Genomic DNA, 12,046 nt, shown 5'->3' on the forward strand with positions numbered 1-12,046 from the left:
TTCAGGGGTCCCAGGGACTTAGAGCATGATCTAGAGGGGAGCATGGTCTCCAGGGGGACGCATCCTGTTGGCCCCACAGACTCCTTGCCCAGCGGGAAGGGGCACAGCCAGAAGAGGGCCAGAGTGGGCCCTCCAAAGCATGGAGTCCAAGGCCCAGGTTGCTCCACCCGGAGCCTCTGGCAGTGAATGCACTGGGGGCAGAAACCTGGCGTGTCCTGATGAGCTTTGTGGCCTTGGCCAAGTTATTTCCCTATTCTGGACTTCATGGGTGATTTTTCACCCATTCCACCCCTAAAGATTCATGACATGGGGCCCTTCAACTTCATTGTCCCTCAGTGTTCTTGGGGGTACCAGTAGTGCCCAGGGCTATGCCCATCTTGGAGAGAAAGCCCAGAGCCTGCCTGTGGTCAGGAGGGAAGGCTGCCTGGGTGAGGGAGAGTTGGGTCTGCAGCCACCTCTCCCTCATGGGAGCAGTACTGCACCTGCAGGTGGCCTCACAGAGCAAGGTTCTGCGCTCCAAAGCCTCAGGACAGTGACTACCCACTTTCTGCCCGTGTCCCAGCTCTAAAATGGAACCAGCAATACCCTCCAAAAATAACCCTCACCCAGCACAGAGGTGGTTCCTGATAGGCCTGATATAATCAGGAAAGAGGGAAGAAAGGGCCTGGAGGTGGGGTCAAGAGACAACATCAAACAGATAAAGCTGTCCCTCAGGGGGCTGTCTTGGCCCAGGTGATACCCACCTGAGAGAGAGGGGAGGGTTTCCTGACCCCTTTCTGCTCTGATCTTGGAAATGCCATTGGACTTTCATGCCTGTTTCTTTTTTTTTTCTTTTTCTTTTTTTAAAAAAAAATATATTTTATTGATTTTACAGAGAGGAAGAGAGAGAGATAGAGAGTTAGAAACATCGATGAGAGAGAAACATAGATCAGCTGCCTCCTGCACACCCCCCACTGGGGATGTGCCTGCAACCAAGGTACATGCCCTTCACCGGAATCGAACCTGGGACCTTTCAGTCTGCAGGCCGAAGCTCTATCCACTGAGCCAAACCGGTTACGGCGCTCATGCCTGTTTCTTAAGCAAATTTGAAAGTTAATAAATATTTTGCATGTCAATAAAATGGCTGCTTCTCATTTGTTCACAGAGATGCTGCAGTTTGTCAGCAATCAAGTGGGAGAGTTTTCTGACTTGTTCTCGGAGCAGCTGTGTGGCTCCTTCCCCAGCGGCGGTGGAAGTGGAAGTGGCGGCGGAAGTGGCGGCAGCAGCAGCAGTAATGGCGGGGGCAGCGGTGGTGGAGCCGGGGAGCCCTCGATGCAGCGCTCCTTCAGCCAGGTCCCATTACCTTCCTTCTCTCCCTCAGCCACCTCCCCCCAGGCTGCAGCCCTGCAGGTCAAGGTTTCCCCCACCTCGGTTCCTAACCCGCCAAGGGCAACTCCCGTTCTTCAGCCCCGCCCCCAGCCCCAGCCCCAGCCTCAAGCTCAGCTGCAGCAGCAGACGGTAATGATCACCCCAACATTCAGCACTGCTCCCCAGACGAGGATCATCCAGCAGCCTCTGATATACCAGAATGCGGCTACCAGCTTCCAAGGTGATTCAGAAGTCGGATGTGGCAGTGACGGTGGTTGAAAAGTTTGTGTGTCAGTTTGCTGATACTTCCGAGGTAGATTGTAAATAGTTCTGTCTCAATGAGGTTTTGGTAACTGCCAGTCAGAACTGTGGTCCGGGAACAGTTCATACGCTGCCTCTTCAAGTGCCTTAATAGCTGTTGTGCCTGCCAGCAAGCAAGTAGACACAGGGCTGTCCTGGTAACTACAGATGGAGGCTTGAGTAAAATTAGTCTTGAAACTTACCCAGGCAACAGCCAGACCTTGGCACCTGTAGGCTGCGAACTCTTCATTCAGCAAACATCTCCTGAGCATCCATTGCAGAGAATATGACTTCAGCGGAGGTGCTGAGTCTCCGAGTAGCAGGCCCTCAGTGTGCTGAGTGAAGGAGTGACTTTCCCTGTTGTGCTGTGTCCCAGCGCCTTTTCCTCAGATACCCTGTGCCCTGTGGGGAGCCCCGGGGGATTAGTATGCTCTGACAGTTCTACAGTGGGCTTCAAGGGTTAGGGCAGAGTGGGAACATCCAGCTCAAGGGCTGTCTCAGGCCCGAGAAATCATTTGGTCTGGCCCTGCCAAGGCATTAGGGGTGAGTTAATTCAATGTTTGACCAAATGTAGCAGGCTAATTTTTAAGTTGATAATTGTGTATGGCCCTCCAATGATGCTAAAAATATCCAAATGGCCCTTGGCAGAAAAAAAGGTTCCCCATCCCTGGTTTAGGGGATGGGGGGAGGCATACAGGCAAAACACTGAGATAGTCATCCCAAAGTACACTTTCTGTTCAATCTGTTAACTCCCTTGCTGGGCACAGTCATTCGCTGATTAGCTTCCCTCGCCTCCACCCCAGCACCCAGAATAATAAAATAATTTGTACTCGTTCACTCAGAAATGGATGCAGCCCTTCTGGGATGTTCTTGTTATGAGAGCAGCTTGTAAATGGCTGTGCACGTCTTCTCAGCAGCAGGTGGGGAGTCGGGATCATTATGAGGCACTCCATCCTCGGTTATTGCTGCAGCTGCAGTGACAGAATGCATTCCTCGTCCATGTGACTTTTTTCTCCTCTTCTCTCAAGTCCTTCAGCCTCAAGTCCAAAGCCTAGTGACATCCTCCCAGGTGCAGCCGGTCACCATCCAGCAGCAGGTGCAGACAGTGCAGGCCCAGCGGGTGCTGACGCAGACGGCCAATGGCACGCTGCAGACCCTCGCCCCAGCCACGGTGCAGACAGTGGCTGCGCCCCAGGTGCAGCAGGTCCCGGTAGGTGGCTGACAAGGATTCAGGGAGGCACTGCTTGGGGCTGTTGGCTGGTCATTGGTTGAAGATGTGGTCTACATACTAAGAAGGTCCATCGGAGTGTGGGGAATAGCTCATAGGGTGGGTAGGGTTGCCTGGGCCCTATAAGACACCAGTGAGCTTGGCATAGAGACCTGGCTGAGATGGCATCTGAGGATGTACACTGGCACTCACATAGAGTCCGTAAATGCAGGTGTATTATTTATACAGATAATGGGCATAAAACGGGAAAAAATGTGCTAAAATGTTAAGTCATGTATCATAGTGGCACTGAATTTTCTTACTAGCAAAGTAATTTATCTTTAAAATTTTTTCTTGGTTTATCATTTCTGCTTCTCAGCCAGGTTCCTGGCTTTCCTGGGTATGTCCAAAACCAGACCTCTCTCCCCGCCACCACTCACCGAGCCGTGCCCGCTCTTCCCCTGCGAGGCCTCTGGCACTGCTCTCCTCTAAGCCTTTCCACCTTGACACTAAGGGCTCTCTTTCTCCTCCTTAACCCAGTAATCAAGCTGTATTCTCAGTTTCATGACAATTTTATTTTCTCTTTCTTTTCTGGAGGGTCTGTACAGTTAGAAGCTAATGCAAAATAGAGAAGTAATGCACCTCCCTCTTTCTTTTCTTCCTTCTCCATACAGGTCCTGGTACAGCCCCAGATCATCAAGACAGATTCCCTTGTTCTGACCACACTGAAGACAGATGGCAGCCCTGTCATGGCCACAGTCCAGAACCCAGCCCTCACCGCCCTCACCACCCCCATTCAGACAGCCGCCCTGCAAGTACCAGTAAGAGCCACCTCCACACCCCACACACCTCTTGCCCTCCCCCTTCTGCCTCCTTTCTGGGAGGTGTTAGCCTCTGTGTGAGTAGGTGCAGGAGCTTTATGACATGTCAGTCACTTTGCAAAGTCACCTCCTTAGTTGCTCGGAAACAGCAGAGGAGCCCCATTTCCTGGACAACAGCTCCGCTCAAGACCATTTGCCTCTCAGGTCCTGCTGAGTGAGGTTGGGCTTCTGAAGGACCCTAGACCCACTAGGCAGGGAGGGCTCCAAGGTGAGGGACATGGAAGGCATCCGTCCTTCAGTTGTAGGGTTTCAGCCACTTTGAGCATCTTAGTAAGAGAGTCTGACAGAGTAAAAGGTGGTCAGAATTTGAAAGCAAGCTTTATTCATAAAAGCCAAGAACTGGAAGCAACCCAAATGTCCATCCAAAAAGAACTATTGATACATATGAGTTCATGATTGAACCTCAGATGCTGTATGTTGAGCAAAAGATGCCTGTCAAGAAAGAGCTCGTGCTAATGACTCCACTTATGTGAAGTTCAGGAAGAGCAACACCACGCTGTTGCTCACAGGAGGAAGGGGCAGGCGTTACTGGGAAGAGGCATGAGGGAACTTTTAGGGCAGCGGTTCTCAACCTGTGGGTCGCGACCCCTTTGGGGTCGAATGACCCTTTCACAGGGGTCGCCTAAGACCATAGGAAAACATATGTATAATTATATATTGTTTTTGTGATTAATCACTATGCTTTAATTATGTTCAATTTGTAACAATGAAAATAGATTCTGCATATCAGATATTTACATGACGATTCATAGCAGTAGCAAAATTACAGTTATGAAGTAGAAATGAAAATAATTTTATAGTTTAGGGTCACCACAACATGAGGAACTGTATTAAAGGATCGCGGCATTAGGAAGGTTGAGAACCACTGTTTTAGGGGGTAGAAATGCTCTGTTTTGATCTGGGTTATCATACATAACAGTTGAAGCTGTACACTTAAAATGTGTGTTTCTTATTCTGTGCAAATTATTTCTTGGTAACTAATGAAGTTGAGCAGCCTTTTATTTGTGCATCGGTCGCTTGGATATTTGAGGCCATTTATTGGACAAAATAAAACTAAAATTAGTAAAAATAGAAACAGGAGAAAGCAGATTTGAGGGGGTAAACGGGGAGCCCCTATGATTGGCCTATTTATTTAATAAATTGGCTCTGATGAGAGTGTCAGTCCTACCCTTGAGCTTTTTGATAGCCAGATTGTATAAGGAAAGGCAGTAAGTTGCTTAACTGTCATGTGACAGGGGATGTGTCATATACTGGGAGAAGGTTTCCCCTGGGGCCAGAGCGATGTGCTGTATGTGAGCTCAGCTCAGGGATGGTTAATGGTTTGACAGCAAAGCAGAAATCATATGACTTGTTCCTGGACCCCCTAGATCCAAGGATAAGACACGTTTATCCACTTTGATCCTGTTGAAGTGTTTTTATGGACAGTGATTCTGAAAGAGGCATAGCTACTGAGGTACCATCGCTCCTCAGGCTGCTTGGGGCCTGACAACCCAGAAAGGGTCTTAGGCCACAGAAAGCATTGCCGGCTGATGGCACATGGACAAGCTACAGGTTTGTCTTGTGAGGGTGCTTTACTCAGACTAACCGAGGGGGAATTCTGCCCTGTGTCTGTGCCTATTCTAGACCCTGGTGGGCAGCAGTGGGACCATTCTGACCACAATGCCTGTGATGATGGGGCAAGAGAAAATGCCCATTAAGCAAGTACCCGGGGGAGTCAAGCAGCTTGAACCCCCCAAAGAAGGAGAAAGACGGACGACACACAACATCATTGAGAAGCGGTATCGCTCCTCCATCAATGACAAAATCATCGAGTTGAAGGACTTGGTCATGGGGACAGATGCCAAGGTAGGTGCCAAGCAAATGGTGTTTCGTGCCCTACCATCTCCCCTCTACATGTTGTTGCCTCGGAAATTTAGGAATCTACAGGCCCACGATGAGTGAATGCAAATTGGGTGCTTTCTTATGAAAGCATGTAGGGTTTTTAAGATGACAGAATGTTAATCAGCATAAGGGGACGGCCGGGGGTTGGTAAGCAGTGCTCTTCCTGGACCTTTGACTCTGCTCTGCAGTGATCGTGGGCCGCAGAGTCACAGGCAGAGAAGCGCCTGCCACTCACTGGGGGCCAGGCACACAACTGTGTACCTTGACATCAGCTGATGGCATTGCTGTCCTGTGTTTAATTGTGCTCAGGGCGGCTAGCAATATTTTTACCTGCTGGGGATGAGAGAAACTGGAATTGGGTCTGGGATCAACAGTAAATAGAAGAAATTGATTTTTTATATATTTCTAATGTTTCAATGAATGTATCTCTGGCACATAGACTTATTTGTTTATCTTCACCTCTATTTTTTAAAGAAAATTTGAGCCCTAGCCGGTTTGGCTCAGTGAATAGAGCGTCGGCCTGCGGACTGAAGAGTTCCAGGTTCGATCCTGGTCAAGGGCACATGCCCAGGTCCAGGTTGCAGGCTCAATCCCCAGTGGGGTGTGTGCAAGAGGAAGCCGATCAATGATTCTCTCTCATCATTGATGTTTCTATCTCTCCCTCCCTCTTCTTTCCTCTCTGAAATCAATAAAAATATATTTTTTTTAAAAAATTGACTTTCCTTTGTAGCCTACAAATCTGAAAGGTACCTAATATACCTTTACTTAAAATAACCATCCAACAGTGTTCTGGTTTTTTGTCATTTGTTTTCTTTTAAGTTTTTTTGATGCTGGTATTATTATAGGAAGTTGTCATACAGCTAAATGTATTTATCGAGTGTCTATGTGCCAGGCTGGGAGCTAAGCTCTTTCTGTGTATTATCTCATTTAGCCCTCACTGCAAGCCTATGATTTATATAATTATCATTATCCCCTTTATAAGGGGGGGAAAGTGCACCTTGTCCTGATAGCAGAGAGCTAATCAGTGTGGGAGCCAGCATCTGAACTCAGCCCCTCCCGCTCCAGAGCCGTGCTGTCACTCCACCAGCTCGGGGCCTCTGCCCTCCTCACTGTGCAGCCTGCGCTATGCCACTGTTTTCACCCGTCCCCTTCTAGATGCACAAGTCTGGCGTTTTGAGGAAGGCCATCGACTACATCAAATACTTGCAGCAAGTCAATCACAAACTGCGCCAGGAGAACATGGTGCTGAAGCTGGCGAGTCAGAAGAACAGTGAGTGCTCATTGAGAGAACGGCTGTCAGGCGAGGTTGCAGGAGAAGTCCTGTGCCAGGCACCCGGGAGGGCCCGTTGATGCGGAAGAGGTGCCTCCGGGGGTGGAGCAGGAGTGGGGCCATCCCCTCATCTAGCCCAGCCCAGCCCCCTGCCCAGCCCAGGTGGGACTCTATAGAAACAGCCCGTTTGCCAGGTCGGGTTTTCTTTGCAGAGCTCCTGAAGGGCATTGACCTAGGCAGCCTCGTGGACAGTGATGTGGACCTGAAGATGGATGACTTCAATCAGAATGTGCTCCTGATGTCCCCTCCGGCCTCTGACTCGGGGTCCCAGGCCGGCTTCTCCCCCTACTCCATCGACTCTGAGCCCGGAAGCCCTCTGTTAGATGAGGCAAAGGTATGAGCTTTCGAAATCTTCCAACCTCTGGATCTCTCCCATCTCTCCAAAGTTAATAGTGGGTGGGGAGTGGGGGGACACAGACTGGTACCTGGGCTGGGAAGGAGCGGGAATTCAATGAAATTAGCCAGCTTTTGGAGAATAAAGAAAGAGAAAACTGACACGCAGGGTGGGGGGACGACACAGTCGGGGTCTTTAAGTGGTTCGGTGTAGTCTGCTTGAACGGGTCTTTGCTGAAACGGCCCATCAGAGAGGAATGAGGGCCAGATCCAGAGCGGAAACAGCAGCTGTCATGCGGGTGCGAGGCATTGCTAGAGGCGCCTCATTACTTCCCCTGCCGTAATGGGCCTGGCAAGACCACTTTGTGAGGTTCATCAGCTGGTTTAGGATGAGGCTGCCTCTGGGCCCTCTTCCAGAAATGATTACAGTTGTTGCAGTCTAACAAATAACTTCAAACCAGGGCCCTTTCATAGACCAAGAAAGCCCCCAGCAACTGCTGTTTAATGGGATTGGTTAAAAGAAGCTCGAGCCCAGTGGTCTTCCTGGGAACCCGTGGCAGCCACTGGGTCTGCACTGTGTGCTGACATTGGCGCTTTCTGACTCTGAAAACACAAAGTTCCCTGCCAAGATCCTTTTCAAACTTTGCATAGTATCATATACTTCATTTTATTAAGGAAGCTCTATTTTTTAAATGTTTTATAAATGTGATTCTGTTTGATAACAAAAGGCCATATGATGTATACATGAAATTAGTTAGGTATCTCAACATAAGAAATTTTCAAATGACTTTAAAATATTGAAATGAGTGGCGTGGTACATGCACATTGGGAGTTGAGAGATTCGACCCCAGCCTCCCTCCCTTTCTGGGGGTGCCAGGTGGGCCAGGCCTCTGCCTCCAGTTCTCCCTCTGTAAAGTGAGGAGGGGAAAAAGGCAACGTTGTGGTTTCAAAATAGGCTCCTGTACCTAGATCCATGCTGAAGTATGATCTGTAACCAACGCTATTGCAGTATAACTTATGTGTGATAAAGTGCACCTATTTCACAGTATTGCACGATATTCCCAGATATATACACTATGGCACCATAATCAAGATGCAGAACATTTTCATCACCCACGAAGCTCTCTGTACAGGTAGTTCACACCCCTCTCCAGCTCGGGCGGCTCCGAGCTCTGCCATTTGACTAGTCTTGCCTGCTGTGGACCCACACAGGAACCGTCGTGCGGTGCTCTGTTGAGAGACCTCTTTTTGAAAAGCACAGCTCGTCTGCCTTTTGTCTTCAGAACATGCTGTTTCGCAGGTGGCAAGAGGGCAAGTGCTGGGGTTGAGCGGCAGCTTCCTCCTGGCTTTACTCCTGTCCTGCTCAGTGGTCTTGAATGTAAATCTCACAACCTGATTCTGATCCACATAAAAGTAAAATGCTGTGAAAACCCAGGCAGCACTCATTCACTCTAACCTCGTGGCCCTGTGTTGAAGGTCAAAGATGAGCCGGACTCTCCTCCCATGGCGCTGGGCATGGTGGACCGCTCTCGAATCCTGCTGTGTTTCCTCACTTTCCTGTGCCTGTCCTTTAACCCCCTGACCACCCTGCTGCGGTGGGGAGGGGCCCACGACTCTGACCTGCACCCATCCTCGGGCTCTGGCCGCAGCGTACTGTCACTGGAGTCAGGTGGGTGGAGGCCCCCTTGTGCCACCGCATGAGTGGGCTGTGGTGGGGCAGACTGCTCAGCCTGCTCACCAGGCCCCAGAGGCCTTGGCAGTGATCCTCAGCTGCTCGCTTCTGGTAGGGCTGGCATAAGTCGCAATTTGCAAATAACAGCAAACCTGAGTTCAGTCAGAAAGAGCAGAATAAACTGGGAACCCACACTGCTATAATTCCCCAGGCACAGGATTGGGGGGAGGCCTATTAAAAATATATATTTTTATTGATTTCAGATAGGAAGGGAGAGAGATAGAAACATCAATGATGAGAGAGAATCGTCGATCAGCTGCCTCCTGCACGTCCCCTACTGGGGATCAAGCCCACAACTCAGGCATGCGTGGGAAGTCGAACCATGACCTCCTGGTTCATAGGTCAATGCTCAACCATGGAGCCACACTGGCCGCACCAGGGGAGGCGAGGTAGGGGGGCTACTTGAACAAGGATGTGGTGTTTTTCCTAAGTCATGAAACCAGTGGCCTAACCCCCTTGGCTAACAAAGATTTTTGTGGCGCTCAACTCCTTAGTGACAGGGATTACAAGGTTGCTATTTAGGCTCTAGAATTGTCTCACATTTTCCTGTCATGTGGAGTATTGCTATCTAAGCACTGAGACACTGTTAATAATGAAGTGGTATTGTTAGCTGCCCAAAGACAATGCCAGGGGCCAGGCAGGCGCCCTGCAGCCCAGGGCTGCTCCAGGGCCTTCCTCGCAGGCTGACTGAGGCGCTGCTCTCTAGGTTCTGGGGGCTGGTTCGACTGGATGATGCCAACGCTCCTCTTGTGGCTGGTCAATGGAGTGATTGTCCTGAGCGTCTTTGTGAAGCTGCTGGTCCATGGGGAGCCAGTGATCCGGCCACATTCGCGCTCCTCCGTCACCTTCTGGAGGCACCGGAAGCAGGCAGACCTGGACCTGGCCAGGGTGAGTTCCGCCCTTCACCTTTCCCTTCCCCCCGGGCTGAGCCAGTAACTTAGCAATTTGTATGAATACCCCAGTGAACACGTCCTGTGGTAGGTGCTTGCAGGGGAAGGTGGCCGGGGTGTTGAGAGGGCGAAGGGACCCCGCCCCTGACTGTCACGGCAGTGGAGCAGAGGCACATATGCATAAATAATTCCACGGACACGAGATGACAGGAAGACTAAAGTGCTGTGGGAGTTTGGGGCAGAGGCATCTGGCTGAGGAATCTGGGGCTTGAGCAGAGCGGTCAAGCGCAGGAAGGACCGGCTAACCAGAGAGGAAGGCGTGCCTCCATGGGACATTTGGGGACCGGCAAGTAGATGGGTGTACCTGGAGCGTAGGGAATGTCAGGAGAGAAGCTGAGGCTGGGGGTGTCGCTAGGGCCCACAGAGGGGAGGTCTTCGACTAGTAACCGTTTGGGGCTTTTTTCCCAGTTCTGTGGAGAACCAGGAAGATTTCTAGCAGGAAAATTAGCTGAAAGTTTTGTTTTGAAATCAGCAAAAGAGAGTTCATAGGTAGGATTCTGGGGAACTCAGCCCTGAGGGAAGAGTTAAACATCCCTGTCTTGGGAAGCCCAGGAACCAGAGCACCCTCGGCAGCAGAAAACCTCGTCCTGTGCCTCCCTGGCTCCCAGGACGCAGGTGTGGTGCCGTGGGCCCACCCCCTGAAGTAGGGCTCTTCCTGGAGAACAGAACCCAGGACGTGTGTCATGGAGGCAGGTTCTGTCTGTGCGTAGAATGCGACTGGCGGCTGGGTGAAGGGTGGATTAGAGGAGGGCGACACATGCACAGGAGCAGGTAGGGAGAGTGGCAAGGACCTGAAGTGAAAGGAGAGGCATGTCGAGGAATTTGACATGTAACATGGAAAGGAAGTGACAGTGACATTGACTCAAAGATGGGGCTCCAAGCCGCGGTGTTGGGAAGTGCCGTGAGAGGGCCCTGTGGCCACGGGGCTGAGGCCTGTCGGACAGAGTGTGTCGGAAGCTCTGCACCTGCTGGGAGGGTGCCTGCGAGAGTGGGAAGAACCAAAGTCTGAGCCTTGAGAACAGCCAACTTTCCTGGGGAAGTCAGGGAAGAGGAGCCATGGGCACAAGGAAAGGTGCCTCCTTTGGAATCTGTAAATGCAGGTGCTTCTCCTGGCTGGAAAGATGCCACCGCCACCTTAGAGATGGTCACTCTCGGAGCACCGTCACCCACTTTCCCTGTGATAGCTCTGGTCCTGTAGTGAGGCAGGAAGACAAGCATGGGTTTCCTCCTCACTGCATGATGTGGGAAAGGACAGGAGAGGTTACCTCCGTTTCCCAAGACGGGAGCCTGAGTCTTCGAACGCCAGTAACAAGAGAAACAGAGTGAGAAAGCAGGCTTCAGTTCCGGACCATAGACGCTCTGAGGTGGGCAGAGTAGTTCATCCACATCCTTCGTTAGAGTGGTTCAGCCGGGGATTTGCCAAAACCGTAGTTCTCAACCGTTAGCAGGCCCGCCCTCCGAGGTTCTGGTTCAGTAGGTCCGGGAGGGTGGGAGTAGGACAGCCAGAATTTGCCTTTCTAACAAGGTCCCAGGGGCTGATGCTGCTGGTCTCCAGGGACCACACTTTGAGAACCTAAAAGATCACATGAGTCATCATCTAAACCCATGTTGTCATCTTATGTATAAAAGTACTGTGGGAAACACTGAAGATTATTTGCTCAAAGATAGAACACAGTTCAATCTCAATTTAGTAAAAATATCAGTAGTCATTCTTTCTATGGGATAAGATTACAAATGATTTCCCTTTTTTCTGATTTTTTAGCTTTCTGAATTTTTCCAGATTTTTTTCAATGAGCATGTATCACTCTGATAACCTGGAGAATGAAAGGAGAGCGAAAAATGTTATTAAAACCAAAAGACCACAGTAAGACCTGTGAACGTTAACCCTTCTTGCTGCTTTCTAGGGGGATTTTGCGGCGGCTGCTGCCAACCTACAAACCTGCCTGTCGGTGTTGGGCCGGGCGCTGCCCACCTCCCGCCTGGACCTGGCCTGCAGCCTCTCCTGGAACGTGATCCGCTACAGCCTGCAGAAGCTGCGCCTGGTGCGCTGGCTGCTCAAGAAGGTCTTCCAGTGCCGGCGCGCCA

At 50.6% G+C, this 12,046-nt stretch overlaps 1 protein-coding gene across 1 annotated transcript in view; it reads left to right on the plus strand.

Moving 5' to 3' along the window:
- Positions 1–1,124: 1,124 nt before the first annotated feature.
- Positions 1,125–12,046, plus strand: part of SREBF2 (sterol regulatory element binding transcription factor 2) — a 28,613-nt gene continuing 17,691 nt past the window's right edge. The window contains exons 1-9 of the mRNA XM_005860661.2: positions 1,125–1,588; positions 2,676–2,857; positions 3,529–3,675; positions 5,359–5,580; positions 6,772–6,886; positions 7,099–7,280; positions 8,756–8,948; positions 9,718–9,899; positions 11,866–12,042. Of these exons, the coding sequence (XP_005860723.1) occupies positions 1,147–1,588; positions 2,676–2,857; positions 3,529–3,675; positions 5,359–5,580; positions 6,772–6,886; positions 7,099–7,280; positions 8,756–8,948; positions 9,718–9,899; positions 11,866–12,042 (1,842 nt within the window). The 5' untranslated portion in view covers positions 1,125–1,146. The remainder of the gene's footprint in view (positions 1,589–2,675; positions 2,858–3,528; positions 3,676–5,358; positions 5,581–6,771; positions 6,887–7,098; positions 7,281–8,755; positions 8,949–9,717; positions 9,900–11,865; positions 12,043–12,046) is intronic.

This window comes from Myotis brandtii, unplaced genomic scaffold (genome assembly GCF_000412655.1).
Source record: "Myotis brandtii unplaced genomic scaffold, ASM41265v1 scaffold138, whole genome shotgun sequence".
Classification (NCBI taxonomy): Eukaryota; Metazoa; Chordata; class Mammalia; order Chiroptera; family Vespertilionidae; genus Myotis; species Myotis brandtii.